Below are 27,941 nucleotides of genomic sequence, written 5' to 3'. Positions count from 1 at the left end.
AATGTCAGATTGAACTGATATTCCAACTAATGATTGAATGACTTCCTCTGCAAACAATCCATTGTGTGCACAAAATGTCGAAAAACATGTATGATTGGGGAACGTGGAGCATTAGGGAACATCACCGTATGTCCACATGTATGATTGTGAAAACAAGGAACATTGACTGGAACATCGTAATTTTGTACACATGTATGATTGGGCGAACATTGACGGGAACATCATCTTATATCCACATGTATGATTGGGGGAATATTGATCATTGACATAACATCACCTTATACCTGTAACTGGCCAACATACACCTGAGTCTGGCCTAATTTGGTACAACTCACCAGACTGGCCGTGATTTTATTTTGATCAGGACATGCTCGGCTTTCATGTATGGAGTTATCGATCTTACGCCCTCTGGGGGTTTTCGTTATTAATTAAAAATCTAATTTAATTAAGCAAACAGTAAAATGTAGTTTAGCGTCACGAATAATTAATATTAAAAATAGATTTCAGCACAAAACTAGAAAGAGATGTTGAAAATGTTGATCAAGTCAACACAAGACCAGACAGAGATGTTGAAAACGTTGTTGAAGTCAGCAGTTTGAGTTGTATCTGTCTAGCTGTCAAATTATTGCTTGATTTGTATCGACCTGTCTGTCAAATTATTGTGGGAGCTGTATAAGTCTATCTGTCAAATTATTGTGGGAGCTGTATCTATCTGTCAAATTATTGTGGAAGCTGTATCTATCTGTCAAATTATTGTGGGAGCTGTATAAGTCTATCTGTCAAATTATTGTGGGGGCTGTATAAGTCTATCTGACAAATTATTGTGGGAGCTGTATCTATCTGTCAAATTATTGTGGGAGCTGTATAAGTCTATCTGTCAAATTATTGTGGGGGCTGTATAAGTCTATCTGACAAATTATTGTGGAAGCTGTATAAGTCTGACAAATTATTGTGGGAGCTGTATCAGTCTGTCAAATTATTGTGGGAGCTGTATAAGTCTCTCTGTCAAATTATTATGGGGTCTGAATAAGTCTATCTGACAAATTATTGTGGGAGCTGTATAAGTCTATCTGAAAAATTATTGTGGAAGCTGTATAAGTCTATCTGACAAATTATTGTGGGAGATATATAAGTCTATCTGTCAAATTATTGTGGGAGCTGTTTAAGTCTATCTGTCAGATTATTGTGGGAGCTGTATAAGTCTATCTGACAAATTATTGTGGGAGCTGTATAAGTCTATCTGACAAATTATTGTGGGAGCTGTATCTGTCTGTCAAATTATTGTGGGAGCTGTATAAATCTATCTGACAAATTATTGTGGGAGCCGTATATCTGACAAATTATTGTGGGAGCTGTATATGTCTATCTGTCAAATTATTGTGGGAGCTGTATCAGTCTGACAAATTATTGTGGGAGCTGTATATGTCTATCTGTCAAATTATTGTGGGAGCTATATAAGTCTATCTGTCAAATTATTGTGGGAGCTGTATATGTCTATCTGTCAAATTATTGTGGGAGCTGTATAAGTCTATCTGACAAATTATTGTTGGAGCTGTGTCAGTCTATCTGTCAGATTATTGTGGGAGCAGTATAAGTCTATCTGACAAATTATTGTGGGAGCTGTATAAGTCTATCTGACAAATTATTGTGGGAGCAGTATAAGTCTATCTGTCAAATTATTGTGGGAGCTGTATCTGTCTGTCAAATTATTGTGGGAGCTGTATAAATCTATCTGACAAATTATTGTGGGAGCTATATAAGTCTATCTGTCAAATTATTGTGGGAGCAGTATAAGTCTATCTGTCAAATTATTGTGGGAGCAGTATAAGTCTATCTGACAAATTATTGTGGGAGCTGTATCTGTCTGTCAAATTATTGTGGGAGCTGTATAAATCTATCTGACAAATTATTGTGGGAGCCGTATATCTGACAAATTATTGTGGGAGCTGTATATGTCTATCTGTCAAATTATTGTGGGAGCTGTATCAGTCTGACAAATTATTGTGGGAGCTGTATATGTCTATCTGTCAAATTATTGTGGGAGCTGTATAAGTCTATCTGTCAAATTATTGTGGGAGCTGTATATGTCTATCTGACAAATTATTGTGGGAGCTGTATAAGTCTATCTGACAAATTATTGTGGGAGCTGTGTCAGTCTATCTGTCAGATTATTGTGGGAGCTGTATAAGTCTATCTGACAAATTATTGTGGGAGCTGTATAAGTCTATCTGACAAATTATTGTGGGAGCTGTATAAGTCTATCTGACAAATTATTGTTGGAGCTGTGTCAGTCTATCTGTCAGATTATTGTGGGAGCTGTATAAGTCTATCTGACAAATTATTGTTGCAGCTGTGTCAGTCTATCCGTCAGATTATTGTGGGAGCTGTATAAGTCTATCTGACAAATTATTGTGGGAGCTGTATAAGTCTATCTGTCAAATTATTGTGGGAGCTGTATAAGTCTATCTGACAAATTATTGTGGAAGCTGTATAAGTCTATCTGACAAATTATTGTGGGAGCCGTATCTGTCTGTCAAATTATTGTGGGAGCTGTATAAGTCTATCTGTCAGATTATTGTGGGAGCTGTATAAGTCTATCTGTCAAATTATTGTGGGAGCTGTTTAAGTCTATCTGAAAAATTATTGTGGGAGCTGTATAAGTCTATCTGACAAATTATTGTCGGAGCTGTATAAGTCTATCTATCAAATTATTGTTGGAGCTGTGTCAGTCTATCTGTCAGATTATTGTAGGAGCTGTATAAGTCTATCTGACAAATTATTGTGGGAGCTGTATAAGTCTATCTGACAAATTATTGTGGGAGCTGTATAAGTCTATCTGTCAAATTATTGTGGGAGCTGTTTAAGTCTATCTGTCAAATTATTGTGGGAGCTGTATAAGTCTATCTGACAAATTATTGTGGGAGCTGTATCTATCTGACAAATTATTGTGGAAGCTGTTTAAGTCTATCTGACAAATTATTGTGGGAGGTGTATGTCTATCTGACAAATTATTGTGGAAGCTGTTTGAGTCTATCTGAAAAATTATTGTGGGAGCTGTATAAGTCTATCTGGCAAATTATTGTCGGAGCTGTATAAGTCTATCTGACAAATTTTTGTGGGAGCAGTATAAGTCTATCTGACAAATTATTGGGGGAGCTGTATCTGTCTGTCAAATTATTGTGGGAGCTGTTTAAGTCTATCTGTCAAATTATTGTGGGATGTATTTCATCCGTCAGTCCCGTAATCACCTAATCAAACGCGGCACTGGCGACATTTACCAGTCAGAAAACGACATCCACATCAGACCCGTCTAACCACTAGCACCGAACACAGCTTAATGGCTGTTTGTGCACATTGTATACGTGTGATGTCTGGGGTTTATACACTGATGAAATCGATAAGAAATGAAAGCCTAGTTGTTTTTTTTTTAAATAATGCCTGATGAAATTCTAAAGAAAATAAAAGACCAATGAAGCAAGATGTCTGACGTTGATTAAAACGGAGATTAAGAGCATGTACAAACTAAGACAGGAGGAAATCGAATATTTGAATTGTGTTGTTTGAAAACCTGAAACTTCGGTTGTTTAAAAACAGTAACCGAGAACAGCCAGGCAGAATACGACTTTTTGTGGGACGAATGAGTTTTGGCATGAATAAAATAGTTTTCATGCGTAGCTGTTGTCACGTGGGCTGGTAATGAAATGACTGTCATTTCCTAATTCCCATAAGGTTGTAACTTTGCACGGAATTGCTGAAACAAGGAGAACAACTCCAATACTACTTAGCCGTGCTTTCCGTCCTGATTACCCTTAAGCAAGTCGGAAAAGTGAGTTACTGGCCCTTACTGAGTTACTTGTAGCTTGCAATTGGTTGGAGAAATTTTGAGTAGATGGGAACAAAAAATCAGCAGAGGTTTTTGGGTCCAAGTTCTGTTTACCTAAGAACTGATTTGGCGGATTCTTCGATTACGTATATCACTGCAGGATTTTTTTTAAACCCGTACACAAAAGATGAAATACCTATTTATTAGACATAGCTTTAATGAGGTTTAACTATTAAAATAATTATGTTCGTGAACAAAATAAAAATCTTTCTATATAGATCTACATCTGACACATCTGTAAAAACCGGAATATGATACAAAGCCTTTGCTAAACCTGACACAGGCACTCAGCGCAATTTACGATCGATCATAAGAACAACATTTACCAAGAAAAATGCAGCAAGCAAACTTAAATAGCAATAGGTTAGCGGTTACACGTGAAGTTGATTGAACTGGTTTTCTCTTCATAAAATTAACTGTGTCTTCATGTTGAACTCTCTAAAGTTTCCCAGTCATTCCATCCACATGCCACTTAAAATCCCCCTACTTCAACCATTTTGACCATAAGCTCAGCTCTTTTAAACAGCAATAATCCTAACCTCCAACCTATAAACAAAACAAATCCTAACCTTCAACCTATAAACTAAACAAATCCTAACCTCCACCTATAACAAAACAAATCCTAACCTCCAACCTATAAACAAAACAAATCCTAACCTCCAACCTATAAACAAAACAAATCCTAACCTCCAACCTATAAACAAAACAAATCCTAACCTCCAACCTATAAACAAAACAAATCCTAACCTCCAACCTATTAACAAAACAAATCCTAACCTCCAACCTATAAACAAAACAAATCCTAACCTCCAACCTATTAACAAAACAAATCCTAACCTCCAACCTATTAACAAAACAAATCCTAACCTCCAACCTATAAACAAAACAAATCCTAACCTCCACAAAACAAATCCTAACCTCCACAAAACAAATCCTAACCTCCACAAAACAAATCCTAACCTCCAACCTATAAACAAAACAAATCCTAACCTCCAACCTATAAACAAAACAAATCCTAACCTCCACAAAACAAATCCTAACCTCCACAAAACAAATCCTAACCTCCAACCTATAAACAAAACAAATCCTAACCTCCACAAAACAAATCCTAACCTCCAACCTATAAACAAAACAAATCCTAACCTCCAACCTATAAACAAAACAAATCCTAACCTCCAACCTATAAACAAAACAAATCCTAACCTCCACCTATAACAAAACAAATCCTAACCTCCAACCTATAAACAAAATAAACCCTAACCTCCAACCCTATAAACAAACCCAAACCACAACCCCTAATCTCCCAGCCGCCACTTCTATAAACATAACAACCCCCCCCCCCCCTTCCATAAACTGTTGTTTCATGTTACCGAATGACGTCCCATTTGATCTTTTATCTGTTCTGCCAATTTTGAACTATTTAAAGCACACAGCTCATAAAAAGAGGAGTTAAAGATGTCTTTACCCCCCCCCCTCCATCTTTTTTTTTTCGCTTAATCAATCGATAGATTCATAATCCAAGAAAATTCTGGAACGTTTCTTTAAAAGAGCAGCCAGCTTTTGATCTAGACTTAATGAATAAATTATATCACGCAAAGAACGGTTGGAATAAATTGCGAATAAATCGGAGAGAACGAGGCAAGCTAATCCCAACATATGGGGGTGGGGGTGCTAATGGACGACTGCAGCTGAGCCGTGTGGTGAGGGGTGGGAGGAGGATGGGAGGAGGAGGAGGAGCTGTACTGCTAGAACAATCTATGTTTGTGTCACGTGACTCCATTATTGAAAGCGTTTGACCTAGATTCTAGTCGGAAAATTGAATTTACATTTATGAAGTGTGTTTAAGTGCTCGTATGCGCCTGTGTTTATGTATTGAGATAGGCGTGTACATATGTTATTGATTTAGTGTGTGTTTGATCGTGCCGTATATTCATACGTGAGTCTGTGTGAATGTAGGGTTATAGGCACTGAGTTGTTGTCTAAATTGTCTATACTAACCTAGATAAGAACTTTATTACAACAACAAAACAGTTAATCACAGTTATTAACGCTTAGCCAAACTTAACGACAAATTATTTCACACAATATACCATCTACTATATCAGCATCTACCCAACCATTTACACCACCTCTTATACCACCAATCTTATAACACATTTAAAATCCATTACACCACCCATTATAACACAACACCGTCCACTACATCACCCCCTTATAAGTAAGGCTCCCGTTTCAGACGTAACGATTCATAGGTTAGATGAAGTAGAGTTTATGTGGCGTGATCAGCACTATTGCCAGCCGCCATTACCTTCCTTAACATGAGTCAATTACCCATTAAAGTGAGTCGACTCAGGGACATCCTACAGTCTCTTGTCTGGACTGAGATTCGAACTCGAGATCTTAGAGCTAGTAGTCGAGCGCTCTACCACTCAAGCACACTCCCTCCCTTCTTTATTCACCACCCTTACACCACCATACCACCTACTACCACTGCTTACACCACCACCCATTTACCACCCCGTCCGTCACGATAATCCCCACAACACCACTATAAACAGGCAACAGCAACAGCACTATCAACAGGCAACAACAACAGCACGATCAAATTGCAACAACAACACGATCAACTTGCAACAACAACAGCACGATCAACTTGCAATAACAACAGCACTATCAACAGGCAACAACAACACGATCAACTTGCGACAACAACAGCACTATCAACAGGCAACAACAACAGCACGATCAACTTGCGACAACAACAGCACTATCAACAGGCAACAACAACATCACTATCAACAGGCAACAACAACAGCACTATCAACAGGCAACAACAACACGATCAACAGGCAACAACAACATCACTATCAACAGGCAACAACAACAGCACGATCAACAGGCAACAACAACAGCACGATCAACAGGCAACAATGAAAGTGAAACCTCCCCTGTATGTTGATTGGGAGCTAAGATCGACTTGTCAGATCAATTGTTTTTATGTATTGTGAAATGTGTTCAGCTGGAGTAGTCATCAAAGAAAGGCTGGACAGTGCTTATCTCCCTTACAAAGCCAGTTGCCTGTTATGCCTACAGTTACCTCGTCTAAATAGCCCGTTATCACATCCATATAGCCAGTTAAGGCCCCATCTTATCCTACTAAACCGCTTACCGCCCCCTTTTAGCCAGTTACCGCCCCTACTTAACCGCCTACTGCCCCTTCTGAGCCAGTTACCGCCCCTACTTAACCGCTTACCGCCCCTTCTTAGCCAGTTACTGCCCCTACTTAACCGCTTACTGCCCTTACATAGCCGCTAACCGCCCCTACCTAGCCAGAAATATTTGGGTAGTCTGCCAGACCAAGAAACCAGAGATCGCTTGCAATGTTGAATATTCGCCCGCCTAATGGAAGACGGTCAAAGAGGAGATAATGCACTCAATAATTTATTCTGTTTATGAACAATAAAAAGGGGCAAGCAATCATGGTAAATGTCAGAGTTAAAAGGGGCGAAACTCCGGATGTGGCAGGTTAGAAAAGCGACAACTCCGAGTGAGTCGAGTTTTCGGTTTAATTATCTCGCATAGTCGCATCAGTTATATGGAATTATTCATTAATTATTTAGTAAATTAATAAACAATAGTTTAAAAAATATTTTTCAAGTAGTGATCTGTTATGCTTAAATAATTTACAGGGTGGGGTTAGGGTTACGATTGGAATTTGGTTTAGGGGTGGGGTTAAGGTTGCGATTGGAATTAGGGTTAGGGGTGGGGTTAGGGTTACGATTGGAATTAGGGTTAGGGGTGGGGTTAAGGTTACGATTGGAATTAGAGTTAGTGGTGGGGTTAGGGTTTTAGTAAAATCAACAGATACATAGCTACATACTGTCCTTTTAACAAGTGTCGAGTTTAAAGTTTATTTTTGAAATTTCTAAACAGAATTAGATTTTTCAACAAAAAGGATGCATATAATTGATGATTTACAACTGTAAGAACGATTGACTAAAATTGTAGCAATAGCAAGATAATGTACAAAAAATTGTAACAATAGCAAGGTAATGTAAAACAAATTGTAGCAATACCAAGGTAATGTAAAAAAAAAACTGTAACAGCGATTGACTAAAATTGTAGCAATAGCAAGGTAATGTAAAAAAAATTGTAGCAATAGCGAGGTAAAATAAAAAAAAACAAGTGCGACGTTGATGTGTTGCGTCTATCGTAGTGAAAACAGAAACGGCTGTTGCGACATTTAACAATGTGTCTGTGTCGCTAGAATAATTTCAAAATGGAATAAACTAAAGAGCAATCAATACGTCATATGGTTGCCATGGAGATTAGCTGATGATGACCAATCAAAATTTGTATTATAAGGTTGCAAATAACTTCGTCCGCACAACGAGCGTTCGTCCATCAGTTGCAAACATTTTTTTTTAAATCGTCTGCAACAAAGACGAGAAATGTTGCTATTTCAATTTGTCTACTACAATAGAATAGAAGTGTCGTCTGCTACAAGATAATAGATATATCATCTGCTGCAATGGAATTGAAATGTCGTCGGTTATTCTAGAAATAAGAGTAACATCTGCTACAAACAATAGAATGGAAATATCGCCTGCTTCACTAGGAATATTTTAACACTATACCGAGTTTTAGCAAAGATAGAGATATCTCCTTCTTTATCTACAGATATAAATATATTCCATTTTCCTTTCTTACCAATTACTTACAAAACTCAGGTTAACATCTGCGCTAATCTTTAGGCAGAAATTTTGTTCCTTTAAAAACCTTTTAATAACAAGCTTTTATGTAATACTCCACTAAAAAGGAGACAATAAATGATGTTCTTTAAATATAAGAAGATAATTAAACATCTAATTAATTCACATTTTATGTCACAGTGCACTGTCACCGATTCTTGAAGTGATATTTTTAAAGAAATCGGAAATAGCGTAAGTACTACTTCCGTTTAGCGGAACTCACTCAAAATTTGAAAGAATCAAGAAAACAAGATCCTGTACCTTTCGCCGACCACCGGTAATCGAAGGTCACTCAAAAACTGAAAGTAATCCAAGTATAATTTCTTACACTTGTATACCTAAAAGTAACAGTACTCGAGTTATCGCGCTCACACGGAAATAAAGCAAAGTACCACTTCTCTTTACCGGAAATCGTTCGAAATTTGAAAGAAAACTGTGAAAACAATTATACTCTTAGTTGTGAAATTTCGGCCACCTAACTTAAACGGTACTTAAGATATTAGCTTTTGAGAAACCGGAAGTAAAGTAAGCATTTTGTCCCGTTTTCCGGAAATAACTCAAAAGTTGAAAGAAAACTACAATTTGATGTACTACTTAAATATTAAATATCTTTAACTTAACTGAAATGGACAGGAGTGTTTACCTACACACAGAGAAAACAAAATCGCAAAAACTAATTTTTTTTTTCCGGATGATTGGATTCGGAAGGATGTAAAACGTCAAAACTTGTCAAAATCTCTTACAACACAAAACACATCAAAAACACACACCAGATAAAACACACAAACATGCATAAACACAAACACACATAATACACAACTCCACACAAACACGACACACAAACATACACGGCTGCTCCACATGTGCGGATACCTGCGTAGACCAATCAATTAATTATCAAATAAAGCTGCAATTGGAGCTGGTCATAAAAAAAGTTCCGCTATGAAATAACGACAGCCATTAATTCATGCTGAGTAACAAAGTGCTGTTTTATTTACGAGATAGCCATAGTAATTAGAGCTACGGAAAACGGAAGTGGCATGTGTTTGTTTTGTTGTTATATCATCTTTAAAGTTATGGAAGTTCAACATTTCATGGGTTTGTTTATTTATTTATGTTGTAGTATCTGTATAGAGTATATATCCTAGAGAAATGGTGTCTTCTTCTGAGTAAATTTTAATAGTGGATTAGATGGGATTTTAAAAACCCAAATGAAAACAGCATTTCTCTCCCCAACGTAATTAAATATTGCTGTCCCAAATTGTATACGCCCTATGGCCCTTGCCCCACATTGTCATATGGCCCGTGTCTAATTTATGTCATATGGCCCATGTCTAATATTGTATGTGTCATATGGCCCATGTCTAATATTTTATGTGTCATATGGCCCATGTCTAATATTGTATGTGTCATATGGCCCGTGTTCCACATTGTATAAGTCATATGGCCCATGTCTAATATTGTATGTGTCATATGGCCCGTGTTCCACATTGTATGTGTCATATGGCCCATGTCTAATATTGTATGTGTCATATGGTTCATGTCTAATATTGTATGTGTCATATGGCCCATGTCCCACATTGTATGTGCCATATGGCCCATGTCTAATATTGTATGTGTCATATGGCCCATGTCTAATATTGTATGTGTCATATGGCCCATGTCTAATATTGTATGTGTCATATGGCCCATGTCTAGTATTGTATGTGTCATATGACCCATGTCTAATATTGTATGTGTCATATGGCCCATGTCTAATATTGTATGTGTCATATGGCCGATGTCTAATACTGTATGTGTCATATGGCCCGTGTTCCACATTGTATGTGTCATATGACCCATGTCTAATATTGTATGTGTCATATGGCCCATGTCTAATATTGTATGTGTCATATGGCCCATGTCTAATATTGCATGCGTCATATGGCCCATGTCTAATATTGTATTTGTCATATGCCCCATGTCCAACATTGTATGTGTCATATGACCTTCTGGCTCCGACCTGATTGTATATTCTGTGTGTTCTACCGTAGCAGATGTCCACCTTAGAATATTGACTATGTCGTTAGGGTAAGATCTCATGTACCAACATCAACTAGAACATTCTAGATTTCAATTAGCTATGTATTTTCTTTTATTTCTCTGGTTAATTCTAAACAAAACACATTGGTCAGGAACAACAGTAGAAACTTTCAGAGACCTTCCAGTGTATGTTTAGATTTCCACACACCCCCCACCCGTATCTAGTGAAAGTTTTTTGTTGAGTGTAATGTTAACAGTACAGCGGTTATGTGTCTTCCATTGTTGCTGGTGTTTAGAGTGGCGTCAGATATTAAGTGACAGTCGTTTTTGTACTAGTTCAGATGTTATTTTACTTAAGTTGGTTATTGTATTTTGTAAATCATTCTTTGATTTTTCATCAGGTGTAGTTGCTGTATCCCAGATGTGTTGTTACACCTGAGAGAAAAACATTTCAAAAACACGCTTCAAGGTGTGCCGTAAACTAGTCGGGTTTTAACATATGATCGATCCACGGGAAACAAACTCGAGACTTTCAGATTACCAGTTGTCCACTCTACCACCCAAAAATATCGTCCCAATTTAGCTGATTTAATTGGAGATTCTTAAATATTTTTGTATCTTTGTATTTTTAAATGATTATATATATATATATATATATATATATATATATATATATATATATATATATATATATATATATATATATATATATATATATATATATATATAGGATGTTTAGTAAGACATCCAATTATCCGACCCGTCAAACACATCCATCAAACACATCCATTACACATTCATCAAACACATCCATCAAACAACTATCAAACACATCCATCAAACAACTATCAAACACATCCATCAAACAACTATCAAACACATCCATCACACATCCGTCACACATTCATTAAACACATCCATCACACATCTATTACACATCAATCAAACACATCCATCACACATCCATCATACACATCCCTTAAACATCTATCAAACACATCTATCAAACACATCCATCAAATACATCCATCAAACACATCCATCAAACACATCCATAAACACATCCATCAAACACATCCATCAAACACATCCATCAAACACATCCATCAAACACATCCATCAAACACATCCATCAAACACATCCATCAAACACATCCATCAAACACATCCATCAAACACATCCATCAAACACATCCATCAAACACATCCATCAAACACATCCATCAAACACATCCATCAAACACATCCATCAAACACATCCATCAAACACATCCATCAAACACATCCATCAAACACATCCATCAAACACATCCATCAAACACATCCATCAAACACATCCATCAAACACATCCATCAAACACATCCATCAAACACATCCATCAAACACACGTCATTCAACAGCTGATGTTGGACACTGGTGAAACTTGGCCAGTGTTGTCATGGTAACCATGGAAACGAACCCCCACGGCGCTTAGTTCCCGTCGAGTTGAAGAATTTAATTAGTGGGGATAAAACATACTATGACCTCTCAGGGGCAATAACTGTACACATAAGGGGCGACAACTGCACACGAAACTGTGGGCGAACACTGGGCAGAGGGCCCTGCCGGTAGATACACACAGCGGTGCATGAGGAAAGCTTTCTGATGTAAATTTGAGAGATGGCTGTTGACGTTGTTGTTGGGGCGTGCCATATTGGCTCCACGCCATCTCAAAAAACATCAGTAGATCTATGGCCAGGATGAATAAATCGAATGCAAAAACCAACAAAAAATTGTGGCTATTTTCATCAAATAATTTGATTTCTGAGAATGTAATTTTCCGACATAAGTAAAAAAGATGATATTGTAAAATATAAATAAAATATGTGTGATGTAGGGCTACAGGGAAGTGTAGTGACTTGTGAGTCATAGCCCAACTGGTGAATGGGATAAATGTGGTTGGTGGCCCATATCCCAACTGGTGAAATAGGATAAATGTGATTGGTGGCCCATATCCCAACTGGTGAAATGGGATTGATGCAGTTGGTGGCCCATATCCCAACTGGTGAAATGGGATTGATGCAGTTGGTGGTCCATATCCCAACTGATGAAATGGGATTGATGCAGTTGGTGGCCCATATCCCAACAGTTGAAATGGGATTGATGCAGTTGGTGGCCCATATCCTAACTGATGAAATGGGATTGATGTGGTTGTTGGCCCATATTATAACTGATATTATAACTGATTAAATCGGATTGATTTGGTTGATAGAATACAAGCCAGCAAATAAAAAAGGTGCAACATAGAGTCTAGACAGTGGTCTTAGTGCTGAGAACTAAAGCTAAAATAAACGCTAAGTAAATCACTCAAGTTCTCACATACGCTAAGTAAATCACTCAAGTCCTCACACAACAAAAAGTAAATCACTCACACAACAAAAAGTAAATCACTCAAGTCCTCACACAACAAAAAGTAAATCACTCACACAACAAAAAGTAAATCACTCAAGTCCTCACACAACCAAAAGTCAATCACTCAAGTCCTCACACAACAAAAAGTAAATCACTCACACAACAAAAAGTAAATCACTCAAGTCCTCACACAACAAAAAGTCAATCACTCAAGTCCTCACACAACAAAAAGTAAATCACTCAAGTCCTCACACAACAAAAAGTAAATCACTCAAGTCCTCACACAACAAAAAGTAAATCACTCAAGTCCTCACACAACAAAAAGTAAATCACTCACACAACAAAAAGTAAATCACTCACACAACAAAAAGTAAATCACTCAAGTTCTCACACAACAAAAAGTAAATCACTCAATTCCTCACACAACAAAAAGTAAATCACTCAAGTCCTCACACAACAAAAAGTAAATCACTCAAGTCCTCACACAACAAAAAGTAAATCACTCACACAACAAAAAGTAAATCACTCACACAACAAAAAGTAAATCACTCAAGTTCTCACACAACAAAAAGTAAATCACTCAATTCCTCACACAACAAAAAGTAAATCACTCAAGTCCTCACACAACCAACGCTAAGTCAATCACTCAAGTCCTCACACAACAAAAAGTAAATCACACAAGTCCTCACACAACGCTAAGTAAATCACACAAGTCCCGCTTCTGACACGGCAGATTAAAACAGCACTAACTCTAAGACTCGGGGCAAAGCTCTGCTAATGCTCTAGGATATCTGTGAGGGCAAGTGAAGGGACTGGGTGTACCAGCTGGTTCTAGAGGGTTGGTAGTGGGCTGTCTTTTTGGTAGCTCGTTGTAGCTGGCAGTACAACTGGTTGGCAGCTGGTTGGTAGCTGGTTGATGGTTGGTGATTGGTTGGGAGCTGGTTGTAGCTGGTTGGTAGCTGGCTGGTAGCTGGTTGGGAGCGGGTTGGTACCTGACATTACAACTCCTGCACAGTTCCACCACTTTGCGTTATCTTCCCGACTCCATGCTATCCAACCCCAATCTATTTCCTCCGGCTTCAGTAGATTTCACCCGGCATAAGCCTGCCGGATCCGGCTCTGCATGGCTGCCTGCGACACGGGGCGCTATTGACGTGAGCCTGCTGTCGTGCCACTTCGATCAGGCGAGAGGCAATTATGTCGTCCTCCCCCAGCCACCCGTGTCATCCGTCCCAGGCTCGGGAGTGGCACCCGCTCTGTGGCACCCGCTCTGTGTCTGTGGCACCCGCTCTGTGGCACCCGCTCTGTGGCACCCGCTCTGTGGCACCCGCTCTGTGGCACCCGCTCTGTGGTACCCACTCTGTGGCACCCGCTCTGTGGTACCCGCCTTGTGGTACCCGCTGTGTAGCACCCGCTCTGTGGTACCGTGCCTATAATTGCTGAGTCGTTAGGAGTGAGTAGTTAAAATATATATGTGTACCATAAAGCAACAACATTGTTCCCTCCATAAACCAACAACATTGTTCCCTCCATAAACCAACAACATTGTTCCCTCCATAAAGCAACAACATTGTTCCCTCCATAAACCAACAACATTGTTCCCTCCATAAACCAACAACATTGTTCCCTCCATAAACCAACAACATTGTTCCCTCCATAAACCAACAACATTGTTCCCTCCATAAACCAACAACATTGTTCCCTCCATAAAACAACAACATTGTTCCCTCCATAAACCAACAACATTGTTCCCTCCATAAAACAACAACATTGTTCCCTCCATAAAACAACAAAATTGTCCCCTGCCAGTGCCAGAAACCTGAGACCTAACAGCGGCTGTACACCACGGATCCATTTACCGCCGCCCATGCACACAGCCAACAGGCCGTCGGCAGTTTTATCGAGAGTTCAACTCACGCGAACAAATAAATAAAATAACTGGCTAGATCTAGCAGGCATTGCAGAGGATGATTAATACAACTGTCACTTGTTGTTATGTGCTTTAACTCAAGTATGACCTCTTTTTAGACACCTGGTCTGTTTCTATACATTACATCTGGTCTATTTCTATACATTACACCTGGTCTGTTTCTACCCATCATAGCTGTTTCTACCAATTACGCCTGGTCTATTTCTACCTCTCACACCTGTTTCTACCCATCATAGCTGTTTCTACCAATTACGCCTGGTCTATTTCTACCTCTCACACCTGTTTCTACCCTTACACCTGGTCTGTTTCTACCCATTACACCTGCTCTGTTTCTATCCATTACACCTGCTCTGTTTCTACCCATTACACCTGCTCTGTTTCTACCCATTACACCTGCTCTGTTTCTACCCATTACACCTGCTCTGTTTCTACCCATTACACCTGCTCTGTTTCTACCCATTACACCTGCTCTGTTTCTACCCATTACACCTGTTTCTACACATCACACAACTTATTTGATTCTATACACTGCATCTCTTTTATTCCTTCCATCAGCTAACTAACCCCTCAGCTCATAAATACCAAATTACAAACTTACCTATTGGACAACTATCAATATTTCCAAATGAACATCTTAATTAAGTCTAATTTGTGAATCATGAGAGCGGTCCATACGAGTAAGGCCTGCAGAATTGAACTGTGAGGTTAGTTCTAGAATGTTCTCCCCGGTTCTCATGGGCAGCACTTCAGGTCAATGACCCGCTAACCACAGCCTCCATCTATATCAACTGTACCACAAGACACATCAACTGTACCACAAGACACATCAACTGTACCACAAGACACATCAACTGTACCACAAGACACATCAACTGTGCCACAAGACACATCAACTGTGCCACAAGACACATCAACTGTACCACAAGACACATCAACTGTACCACAAGACACATCAACTGTACCACAAAACACATCAACTGTACCACAAGACACATCAACTGTACCACAAGACACATCAACTGTACCACAAGACACATCAACTGTGCCACAAGACACATCAACTGTGCCACAAGACACATCAACTGTACCACAAGACACATCAACTGTACCACAAGACACATCAACTGTACCACAAGACACATCAACTGTGCCACAAGACACATCAACTGTGCCACAAGACACATCAACTGTGCCACAAGACACATCAACTGTGCCACAAGACACATCAACTGTACCACAAGACACATCAACTGTACCACAAGACACATCAACTGTACCACAAGACACATCAACTGTACCACAAGACACATCAACTGTGCCACAAGACACATCAACTGTGCCACAAGACACATCAACTGTGCCACAAGACACATCAACTGTGCCACAAGACACATCAACTGTGCCACAAGACACATCAACTGTGCCACAAGACACATCAACTGTGCCACAAGACACATCAACTGTGCCACAAGACACATCAACTGTGCCACAAGACACATCAACTGTGCCACAAGACACATCAACTGTGCCACAAGACACATCAACTGTGCCACAAGACACATCAACTGTGCCACAAGACACATCAACTGTGCCACAAGACACATCAACTGTGCCACAAGACACATCAACTGTGCCACAAGACACATCAACTGTGCCACAAGACACATCAACTGTGCCACAAGACACATCAACTGTGCCACAAGACACATCAACTGTGCCACAAGACACATCTTGCAGTCCAGCCCACCAGTCCAGCCCAGCCAAGCCCATCCAAGCCTAGCTCAGCCAAGCCCATCCAAGCCTATCCTAGGTCAGGCCAACCAAGCCCAGCCCAGACAAGCCCATAAACACAAACACCAGCAAATCCACATCTAATGCACTGACTCACTACTCCATACAGCTAGCTGCCTCACTACTCCATACAGCTAGCTGCCTCACTACTCCATACAGCTAGCTGCCTCACTACTCCATACAGCTAGCTGCCTCACTACTCCATACAGCTAGCTGCCTCACTACTCCATACAGCTAGCTGCCTCACTACTCTGTACGACTAGCTGACTCAGAACTCCGCATAGCTTTCTGTACGGCTAGCTAACTCAGTACTCCGCAGGGGCGTAGCGAGGGGGGGGCGGGGGGTGCGGACCGCACCGGGTGACACCATTTAGGGGGGTGACACCAAGGCAAAAAATAGCAAAATATATAGAGAAAAACTCGACGGGGGGGGGGTGCAAATCGAAAACTTGAGGGGGGGGGGTGCAAATCGAAAACTTGAGGGGGGGGGTGCAAATCGAAAACATGAGGGGGGGGGGTGCAAATCGAAAATTTGAAAGTTTGTCCCTGGGAAGGGTCTCTATGCCTCTGGGGGGTGGTTGACACCATTAAGTGCCGCACCGGGTGACACCCGACCTCGCTACGCCACTGGTACTCCGCATAGCTTTCTGTACGGCTAGTTGACTCAGTACTCCGCATAGCTTTCTGTCAGTCCTTTTCATAGCTTTCTCTACGACTAGCCGACGTGAGATTAGACAAAACAAATTCAATCAGCTCTGATGAGTGGTTGAGTTCAAAATTTCGTCAACAAATTAGTTCTAAGCTGACCAGACGAAGCGTTTGATTTATCTTGTAATCTGGCCACCGATTGGCTAAATCCTGGCAAATATGGGCAGCGGTCCAGTTTTTAACTCGGTTAAAAATGCTAAAGGGAGAGAATTCTTATCGTAGCGAAGGAGGATAATCAAAGAAAAAGGAAAGTTGTTTTTTTCTTTAAGTTCATTGGAAATGTAAATTTTGCATGGAGAATGTTTTTTTTAAAAAAGGGCACACACAAATCGGTTGTAAATAAAGAATACGTAGTTTTATTGGAGTTTTTTTTTTATTTATTTAATTCGCGGTGGATGTAACGAACGCTATCAAGTCGTTATTGAAAGTAGCCTACATTTGAAACTAGGGCTCACAAATATATGGTAGTCACAAACATGGCTTACAAACATATGGTAGTCACAAAGATGGCCTACAAACATATGGTAGTCACAAACATGGCCTACAAACATATGGTAGTCACAAACATGGCCCACAAACATGGCCCACAAACATGGCCCACAAACATATGGTAGTCACAAGCATGGCCTACAAACATAAGGCAGCTCCAAGATGGCTGACAAATGTAAACAAAACAACATGTGTCAGAAGCCTAATTTCTCGGTCACGAGGCCATGTGTCATGATGTCACATGAGGCCATGTGTCACAATGTCACATATCTCAGTGACAGCCGGGCTTGCTGGCATTATGCTTGAGATCAGAGGCTGTCATCAGATTCATGATTAATCTGATCGGTCTCGCCGCAATGATTAATTTAATCTGCCTCGCCGCCATGATTAATTTGATCAGTCGCCGCTAACCACACAGTACTGTACCTACATAGCGGTGGAAGAGTGGTCGAGTCGCTATACTAACAACTGTATGCTGTGTGAGGTCTGATCGAGATTAATTTCTTCATTCAATCTAGAATGTTCTGCTGTTACTAGTTATCGCGTCTGCTTAACGTGATAGAGAAAATAGATAAACGTTATGGACATGCGCAGTGACTACAAACTCCCCGCATCTCAATGCTTATTAGTCCATTTCAAATGTCTAAAGAAAATGTCTAGGTCTTACAGTAAGCTACTAGATGGGGACAACACGTTCTGAGTCAAGTCGACCCTATCCAAATCTATATACACCCCAGAAATATTCTTACACTTAAAGAAACCAATTCGACTTTCGTAGAATAACCTCGTCAACACCCAACATGGCGAAGTAACGTTTGTTGTGATTTCACTATAAAGCTGTCACCTCTTGATAATAGGACACAAAAAAAAACAATAATAAATATTTATTTACATATAACAGCTGATTTAAAAAATATTTTTATATCACGTTAAAGCCATTAAAATGATGTACGTAATTGATGAAAGTCATTTTAAATCCGGCATTATAGGTTAGTGTGCTCAGCGCAAGCCAATGAAAATAAACCGATTCAACCATTAGGAAATAGCGAGGGAAATAAAATTAACAATTCCTTCAGTTCGTCTTTACTTTCTAAATGGGGCGCCGAGTCGCTAGATTTGGAATCCTGTTCGTCTGCTCCAGTACTTTGAATTCACAGTCAGAACTAATCGAGGACATCCATGGAAATAGTTTTTATCGATTACTCTGGTAGGTGACTTTTTGATCAATTTTAAATTCGTAGGGAGATCCCAAGTTGGTAATTTCACAGGGGGTTGGTTAAAGCGGTGTTATGATGAGGGGGTCGGGTGTGTACGGGGTCAGGGATGCGGGGGTCAGGGATCAAGGGGTCAATTATGGGGGGTCGAAGGGAGATTCCAAGTTGGTAATTTCACAGGGGGTCAGTTAAAGCCACACACACACACACCACACGTACCTCACCCATACCACACACGCACACACAAATACCACAAACACACATATCACACACATACCAAACACACACTTAGCACACACGTACTACTCACACACGTACCACATACACACACACATACCACACACACACCTACAACACACGTACCGTACGCCTACCACACACATATATCACACAGTGTACCACACACACATACACACACAAACGTACCACGAACACACACATGTACCACACACATATGCACACATTACCCACACACGGCATCCCACCAACGCATATATACACACATCACACAGTCCGCACACGTATATAACATAATATACCAAACACACATTGTTCGCTAGTTTGCGTTTATCATTTTACACTATCCAATTTCAAATGTCGCAGCGCTGAGAAAAATTCCTGTACAGTTGATGTTTTCTCAGTTTTAAACTACGGGGGGGGGGGGGATGTTTGACATTGTTGACATAGGAGTGACGTCACACAGGCCAGGTAGGTCGTGTAACGGAGTAGGGGGAGGGGGGTATTAGCATACGTACTTGTATTTTTTTTAAGTTTCCATAAAATGTGAACTTTGGTAGCTGTTTGACATCCGATGTGTCAGTCATGTGATGTATCAGTCATTTGATGTGTCAGTCCTGTGATGTGTCAGTCATGTGATGTGTCAGTCACGTCATGTGTCAACATAATATGTGTCATTCATGTGATGTGTCAGTCATGTCATGTGTCAGTCATGTCATGTGTCAGTCATGTGGTGTTCACTTAACAAAAAGCCCGCAACAACAAACCTAAACAACAAACTAGATCATTACGTGCAAATGGGAGGGATGTGTCACGTTGGCATATCATTTCTGATAGAGACGGATAAGACATTAAAGTGCAGGGTAAATGAAGCAAAGTGAGGGCAGGGGTGACAAGTAACGGGAGTAACTGCTAGCTATTTAAGGCACTGTGTGACGTTGGATGTCTGGACCACAGCCCGTGTACAGAGCCTGTAGGAAGACAGTCCCCAAAAGCTAGCCACTCTCTGTTGATACATATGCCTCAAACGACAACATCCAACACTTGTTTTACACCCTCCAACCTCAGATACACTCACAAAACACGTTACCCCATACACAAAGTTTGCTGTTATGTTCCCCTACCTACAGCCCAAATTTTGGACTGACACAAAAACATGTTCCCCTGTGTGACACAAATACATGCTCCGCAATCTGACACAAAAACATGTTCCCCTACCTAACACAAAAACGTTCCCCTACCTGTTTCTCAGTCTCCCGTCCTTTTATAGCCGCAGGTGCGATAATTCTATCGCAGTAGCTCCCCTCCAGCAGGGCCACCCCCGAGGGTCGGGCCGAGGTCTCGTTCTCGTAGTAAAAGAGCACGTTCTGGTAGAGGACGAAGTATCGCTGCTGCCACTTGCCCATGTCGGTGCTGCGCTTGTACAGGTGTCCACACATGGTGTTCTCCACCCTCGCCTTGTGGGCCAGGTACAGGAGCTGGCCCTCGCTGATGCGGATCGTCTTCTGCATGATGCACGGGACCACCCCCGGGCCGACTCAGCATATAGAACAATCCAGAAGTTCTATCAGCATATAGATAAATCCAGAAATTCTCTCAACATATAAATCCAGAAGTTCTCTCAGGATATAGATAAATCCAGAAGTTCGCTCAACATATAGAACAATTTAGAAGTTCTATAAACATATATATTAATCCAATATGTCTGGCAACATAGAAATAGAACAATCCAGAACTTAAAATAATCCAACTGCTGTAAGCATTTGGAATGATCTCAGACTTGGGTCACAGTATAAATTATCCATCACACATTTTTGATTAATTCATCTAATTTACAGGAATCCGAATTTTTACTTACTTCAACATTTAGGATAATCCCATGCATGTGCTACCTTGTATGAAGAACAATCCCAAATTTGTGTCATACACGCAACAATCCAAAACCAATCTAAAATCCTTGCGAAAATGTGCGATATCCCAAAATATCGAAAATTCGATAGATCAATACCACATTTCTGTCGACATTGAACTATCCCACAACACAGTTGAATATTCCTCGATTAAAATATCCACGATTACAAATCTCCACTATTACAAGTTTCCACGATTACAAGTATCCACGATTACAATATCCACGATTACAAGTATCTGAAAAGGTTAAAGGTCACATGAGTATTGACACACACGTTCTGCAGGGAAGACGGTCACGTGACTGAGAGTTCGATCAGTGACCTTGAAATAGTGACAGGTGACCTTGGTGTTAAAAGATCTTTCAGTTGTTACTGGTGACGTAACGCAGTGACATACGGTGATCTCAAAAAGGTGACTCGCAGGTGACAGTGGTGACACAAAGGTGACCTGGAAGTAGTGACACGACGATGGTCAGGAAATGGTGACTCAATGGTGACTCAATGGTGAGCTCGAGGTAGTGACAAGACTCTCAGTCTGAGGAAAATAGAAAACAATAGATGGTGACAAAATCAATCAAGTCATCTTCAGAAGTTGATGGCATTTTAAAGTCAGTTGGCATTGTCATACATTCCAAATTATTCTACTAGAAACTCAAACAGAATCAAATGGACGTTGTTATATATATATATATATATATATATATATATATATATATATATATATATATATATATATATATATATATCTATACTAATAGTTTCGCTGTCTGTCTATCTATCTATCTATCTATCTATCTATCTATCTGTCTGACAAGAACGCTCTAGAGAAAACACAAGCAATTTAAAAACATGCATAGTAATTCGAAAAACGAAGTATGACGTCGACACATTTAGCGCACAGAGTAGAAAATAATCTCACAGTAATATAATGACGTCATTGATTCTGGCGTAAATATTGAATAAAGAGGAAATGTTGTCTAATCTAAGTGGTTTGCGTGAAGAGTTTCTTGCATACAATTCTTCGGGTAGGGGCGAAGCCCCACCCCCCGCGTAAGAACGTCTGAGCCCCTCCCCCTCCCCAACTCAAAAGAAATTTCCTCATCGATACTCTATAATAAAATTACCGCCTAATTAATGTGTCTAATCTAAAAAGTGGTTTTCTTGCAATGGGACGGTAGACATGATTTTTTTTGGGGGGGGGGGGGGGGGGGGGGGGGTGGAGGGGTTGGGGGGGGGAGTGTGTGTGTGGGGGGGGTGGGGGTGTGGGTGGGGGGGGTGTGGGGGGTGGGTTGGTTTCAGTGTTTCTTTCAGACTTTTTCCTCCCCGGAGAGGGGTGGGGGTACTTGAAATTTTCGGGGGCGGGGGTAGAATTTTCTGGGAGGGGGCGGACACTGGAAAAAGTATATAATTATATTTCGTTGAATGGGACGGTAGACATGTTTTTTTGGGGGTGGGGGGTGGTGGAGGGGTGGGGGGTGGTGTGTGGGGGGGGGGGTGGGGTGGGGGGGTGTGGGGGGTGGGGGTGGGGGGGGGGTGGGTTGGTTTCAGTGTTTCTTTCAGACTTTTTCCTCCCCGGAGAGGGGTGGGGGTACTTGAAATTTTTGGGGGCGGGGATAGAATTTTCTGGGAGGGGGCGGACACTGGAAAAAGTATATAATTATATTTCGTTGAATGGGACGGTAGACATGTTTTTTTTTTTGGGGGGGGGGGGGGTGGGGGGTGGGGGGCGGTGTGTGGAGGGGGTGGTGTGTGGGGGTGAGGGGTGGGGGTGGTGGGGGGTGGGGGTGGGGGTGGTGTGTGGGGGTGGTGTGTGGGGGGGTGGGTTGGTTTTAGTTTAGAGAAAAGAGACAGCACTATCAGCCTAGCGCCCGTTGTACCCTTCCTCAACGGGCCATTTTTCTCGTATATAATAGTTTCGCTGTCTCTCTATCTATCTATCTATCTGTCTGACAAGAACGCTCTAGAGAAAAGACAAGCAATTTAAAAACATGCACAGTAATTCGAAAAACGAAGTATGACGTCGACACATTTAGCGCACAGAGTAGAAAATAATCTCAAACCCAGAGAGTGCACACAGTTATATGACGTCATTGATTATCGAGTAAACATATTCAATACAAAGGCAATTTGGTCTAATCTAAGTGGTTTGCGTGAAGAGTTTCTTGCATACAATTCTTCGGGTAGGGGCGAAGCCCCACCCCCCGCGTAAGAACGTCTGAGCCCCTCCCCCTCCCCAACTCAAAAGAAATTTCCTCATCGATACTCTATAATAAAATTAATGTGTCTAATCTAAAAAGTGGTTTTCTTGCAATGGGACGGTAGACATGTTTTTTTTTTTTGGGGGGGGGGGGTGGAGGGGTGGGGGGGGGGGGGTGTGTGGAGGGGTGGGGGTGTGTGTGTGTGGGGGGGGGGGGGGTGTGGGGGCGGGGGGGGGGTGGGGGTGGTGTGTGGGGGGTGGGTTGGTTTCAGTGTTTCTTTCAGACTTTTTCCTCCCCGGAGAGGGGTGGGGGTACTTGAAATTTTCGGGGGCGGGGGTAGAATTTTCTGGGAGGGGGCGGACACTGGAAAAAGTATATAATTATATTTCGTTGAATGGGACGGTAGACATGGTTTTTTTTTGGGGGGGGGGGGCGGTGGAGGGGGGGTTGGAGGGGGGGTTGGAGGGGTGGGGGGTGAGGGGTGGGGGTGGGGGGGCGGTGTGTGGAGGGGGTGGTGTGTGTGGGGGGTGGGGGGTGGGGGTGGGGGGTGGGGATGGTGTGTCGGGGTGGGGGTGGTGTGTGGGGGGTGGGTTGGTTTCAGTGTTTCTTTCAGACTTTTTCCTCCCCGGAGAGGGGTGGGGGTACTTGAAATTTTCGGGGGCGGGGGTAGAATTTTCTGGGAGGGGGCGGACACTGGAAAAAGTATATAATTATATTTCGTTGAATGGGACGGTAGACATGGTTTTTTGGGGGGGGGGGGGCGGTGGAGGGGGGGGGGGGTTGGAGGGGTGGGGGGGTGGGGGTGGGGGGGCGGTGTGTGGAGGGGGTGGTGTGTGTGGGGGGTGGGGTTGGGGGGTGGGGATGGTGTGTGGGGGTGGGGGTGGTGTGTGGTGGGGGGTGGGGGTGGTGTCTGGGGGTCGGGGGGGGGGGTGGGGGTGGGGGTGGTGTGTGGGGGGGGGGGGGTGGGTTGGTTTTAGTTTAGAGAAAAGAGACAGCACTATCAGCCTAGCGCCCGTTGTACCCTTCCTCAACGGGCCATTTATCTAGTATATATATATATATATATGTATATATATATATATATATATATATATATATATATATATATATATATATATAAGTGTATATTAATTAAATGTGTATATGCTGTATATTATATGTGTATGGGTATTATGAAACACTGTGAAGGTGTATATAAGCCATTGATTACCCATAATTCCATCCGGCTTTATGTTATCACACAACACTACCCCAACCCATTAGCTAACATAAGTGGCTCTGTTTTTTTGTATTGACGTCCGTTATAACATCGATAAACGGTGTTCCATCCCATAATTTCCACAGTCATATTTTTTTATATTTTTAATTGACCTACTTTGTCATTGAGATATAGAATCTATCCTTTTTCCACTTTACGCATTTTTACTTTCTCGTATATACGAAGTATAGAGAAAGTATTGTAATCGTGCACAAAAATCACTTGAAATTTTAACAATTTTCACCGTATTACACCTCAGTCCTTCATCACATCCGAAGTTTAGAGGACTTATTTTAATCGGGCAAAAATTATCAATCCAGATTTATCAAAACTAAGAGGTTTTATGCGTAATCCAGTCTGAAAAACCGGGCTTTGCAATTCTGTCCGTATGTCTGTGTGTGTGTGTGTCTGTGTGTCTGTCCGTGTGTAAACACGATAACTTGAGTACCGTTACAGCTAGGTTGATGAAATTTCATATATAAGTATTTAATCAAAATCGTAGATCCGTATCAACTTTTGAGCGATTTCCGCTAACCGGAAGTGGTACTTTTTCTACTTTGAATTTTTCAAAAGCCTATAACTTGAGTACTATTTCAGATAGATAAATGAAATTTCACATGCAAGTAAAACATCTAATTGTCTACCTTCTGTTACATTTTGAGTAATTTCCGTTGACCGGAAGTAGTAATTTACGCTACTTCCGATTTCTCAAAAAACTAATGTAAATTTTAAAAGTACTAATAATATTGCGCACTATTATGCGCTTTTTATTAGGCGTTCACTTGGTGTGCAATTAATTTGTCTACGAGTTTTTATTCTATTTTAAAAACTTTAAGTATTTAAAATGGATTAAAAATCATGTCTATAGACCGAGTTCCCATCCCCTGTTATTTTATGTAAGAATATTCGAGAAAGTTTAGGGGAGATCACTCCCGGTTTATTTTAAAGTCTGATGCTAGTACGAACAAAATGAACAGTGAACATAATAATATAGTTACTACAATTATCACAATACAAATTGATGAACGTTTCTTCCTATATAAAACGTTATACACCCGTTACATCTATTTTGCATCTATTGTTCAGCGTTTTTCCCCCCAGCCGCAAAGAAAAAGGGGACAAAACTCTGACACAGGGAAATAACTCTGAGCTCGACCCTTGAACCCAGCTATGTAAAAATTCTGACGTTTACGTATTGTCCACGGAACGTTACATGTCAATGATGAAGTCTAGAGTCCATAAAATTTGTTTTCATAAGCGTACGGTATGACATCTCGATTAGACATAATGGTAGGGGTAGGTTGGGTACTTGTATGGCTTGCCTTAGTTTTATTTAGCTTGTCCTTTTGAGTCAACTTAGGGGTTAAATCTAAAAGTCTATGTTATATCCCAGTCTTGGGACAGATATTTTTAGGTCAGACCTCAGTCTTGGGTCAGACCCCAGAGGTCAGACAGTCTAGGGTCAGAACACAGAGGTCAGACAGTCTAGGGTCAGACCTCAGAGGTCAGACAGTCTAGGGTCAGAACACAGAGGTCAGACAGTCTAGGGTCAGACCTCAGAGGTCAGACAGTCTAGGGTCAGAACACAGAGGTCAGACAGTCTAGGGTCAGACCTCAGAGGTCAGACAGTCTAGGGTCAGAACACAGAGGTCAGACAGTCTAGGGTCAGACCTCAGAGGTCAGACAGTCTAGGGTCAGAACACAGAGGTCAGACAGTCTAGGGTCAGACCTCAGAGGTCAGACAGTCTAGGGTCAGAACACAGAGGTCAGACAGTCTAGGGTCAGAACTTAGAGGTCAGACAGTCTAGGGTCAGACCACAGAGTCAGACCTCGATATTAGTCAGACCATCTTGGTCATTCAGTTTTGTGTCAGATCCCAGAGGTCAAACAGTCTCAGAACCCAGACTGACGCCATATAGTCTAGGGAGGGACCCCGCATTCTCCGACGAGACTCTTGGATCAGTACGAAGCTGGTATGTGCTAAAGAGAGAAAGGGAGAGAGAGGGGGGAGAGTGAATCTTGACTTTTACTGTAGTAACATAGACATCGTTAGGTATGGGCTGTTGACTTGTGTACTACCGTAAACATGTGTTTAATCCACCTGTAGCTCTAGAGGTTTGTTCCGGGTGGAGGGAGATGTTAAAAATGTGGAGGGGGTGGGGGAGGAGGGATACAGATGTCCAAGCCTTAATAAATGAATAGCAATGTTGCTGACAATGTTGCTGACAATGTTTCTGGCAATGTTGCTGACAATGTTGCTGTCAATGTTGCTGACAATGTTGCTGACAATGTTGCTGTCAATGTTGCTGGCAATGTTGCTGACAATGTTGCTGACAATGTTGCTGGCAATGTTGCTGACAATGTTGCTGACAATGTTGCTGACAATGTTGCTGACAATGTTGCTGGCAATGTTGCTGACAATGTTGCTGACAATGTTGCTGGCAATGTTGCTGACAATGTTGCTGACAATGTTGCTGACAATGTTGCTGACAATGTTGCTGACAATGTTGCTGACAATGTTGCTGACAATGTTGCTGACAATGTTGCTGACAATGTTGCTGACAATGTTGCTGACAATGTTGCTGACAATGTTGCTGACAATGTTGCTGACAATGTTGCTGACAATGTTGCTGACAATGTTGCTGGCAATGTTGCTGGCACTGTAGCTGACAATGTTGCTGACAATGTTGCTGACAATGTTCTTTGGCACCAATTACACGCTGTCGTACACATTAGGATGTACAATGTTTGCTTGGTCTGAGGTATGGAAACTGTAAGTGGTTATGTCCAAAACATTTGGATCACATTTGATACATCTGAGTTGATGAAATAAGTGGTGTAGATAATCATGTCCCTTTCATGGGCTGATCTAGGGAAACATTGTGATGTCCCTTTCATTGGTTTAACTTAGGAAACTGTTGAGCTAGTCATATGCATTACATGGGCTGAAATAGGGAAGCAGTTAGTCTAATAAAAACGATTTAATCAGTCAAAGATCAAGATTGTCATTTTTTTTTTATTGAAAAATTAACAGATAGAAATCTATCCAGTGAAGATTGGTCATAATTTAGCTGGACAGTGAAGATTGGTCATACTTTAGCTGACCAGTGAAGGAAGATTGGTCATAGTTTAGCTGACCAGTGAAGGAAGATTGGTCA

At 41.1% G+C, this 27,941-nt stretch overlaps 2 protein-coding genes across 8 annotated transcripts in view; one reads left to right on the top strand and one right to left on the bottom strand.

Moving 5' to 3' along the window:
* Positions 1 to 20,990, bottom strand: part of LOC131936102 (ras-specific guanine nucleotide-releasing factor 2) — a 95,776-nt gene extending 74,786 nt beyond the window's left edge. For all 7 annotated transcript variants that reach the window (XM_059292969.1, XM_059292972.1, XM_059292973.1 and 4 more), the window contains exon 1: positions 20,659 to 20,990. In XM_059292969.1, coding sequence (XP_059148952.1) covers positions 20,659 to 20,928 — 270 coding nt within the window. In that variant the 5' untranslated portion in view covers positions 20,929 to 20,990. The remainder of the gene's footprint in view (positions 1 to 20,658) is intronic.
* Positions 20,991 to 26,977: 5,987 nt separating this feature from the next.
* Positions 26,978 to 27,544, top strand: LOC131936111 (circumsporozoite protein-like). Its single transcript, XM_059292987.1, has one exon. It carries the CDS (start codon positions 26,978 to 26,980, stop codon positions 27,542 to 27,544), a length of 567 nt encoding a protein of 188 aa, XP_059148970.1.
* Positions 27,545 to 27,941: the final 397 nt, after the last annotated feature.

This window comes from Physella acuta, unplaced genomic scaffold (assembly GCF_028476545.2).
Source record: "Physella acuta isolate Inbredline_101_S28 unplaced genomic scaffold, ASM2847654v3 ptg000168l, whole genome shotgun sequence".
NCBI lineage: Eukaryota > Metazoa > Mollusca > Gastropoda > Physidae > Physella > Physella acuta.
The sequence above is the reverse complement of the archived record's forward strand: the minus strand, read 5'-3'. Positions and strand labels throughout refer to the sequence as shown.

What these genes read in the sequence shown, in the direction of transcription:
- LOC131936111 (XM_059292987.1), top strand. Translation starts at nt 26,978, where the DNA reads ATGAATAGCAATGTTGCTGACAATGTTGCTGACAATGTTTCTGGCAAT.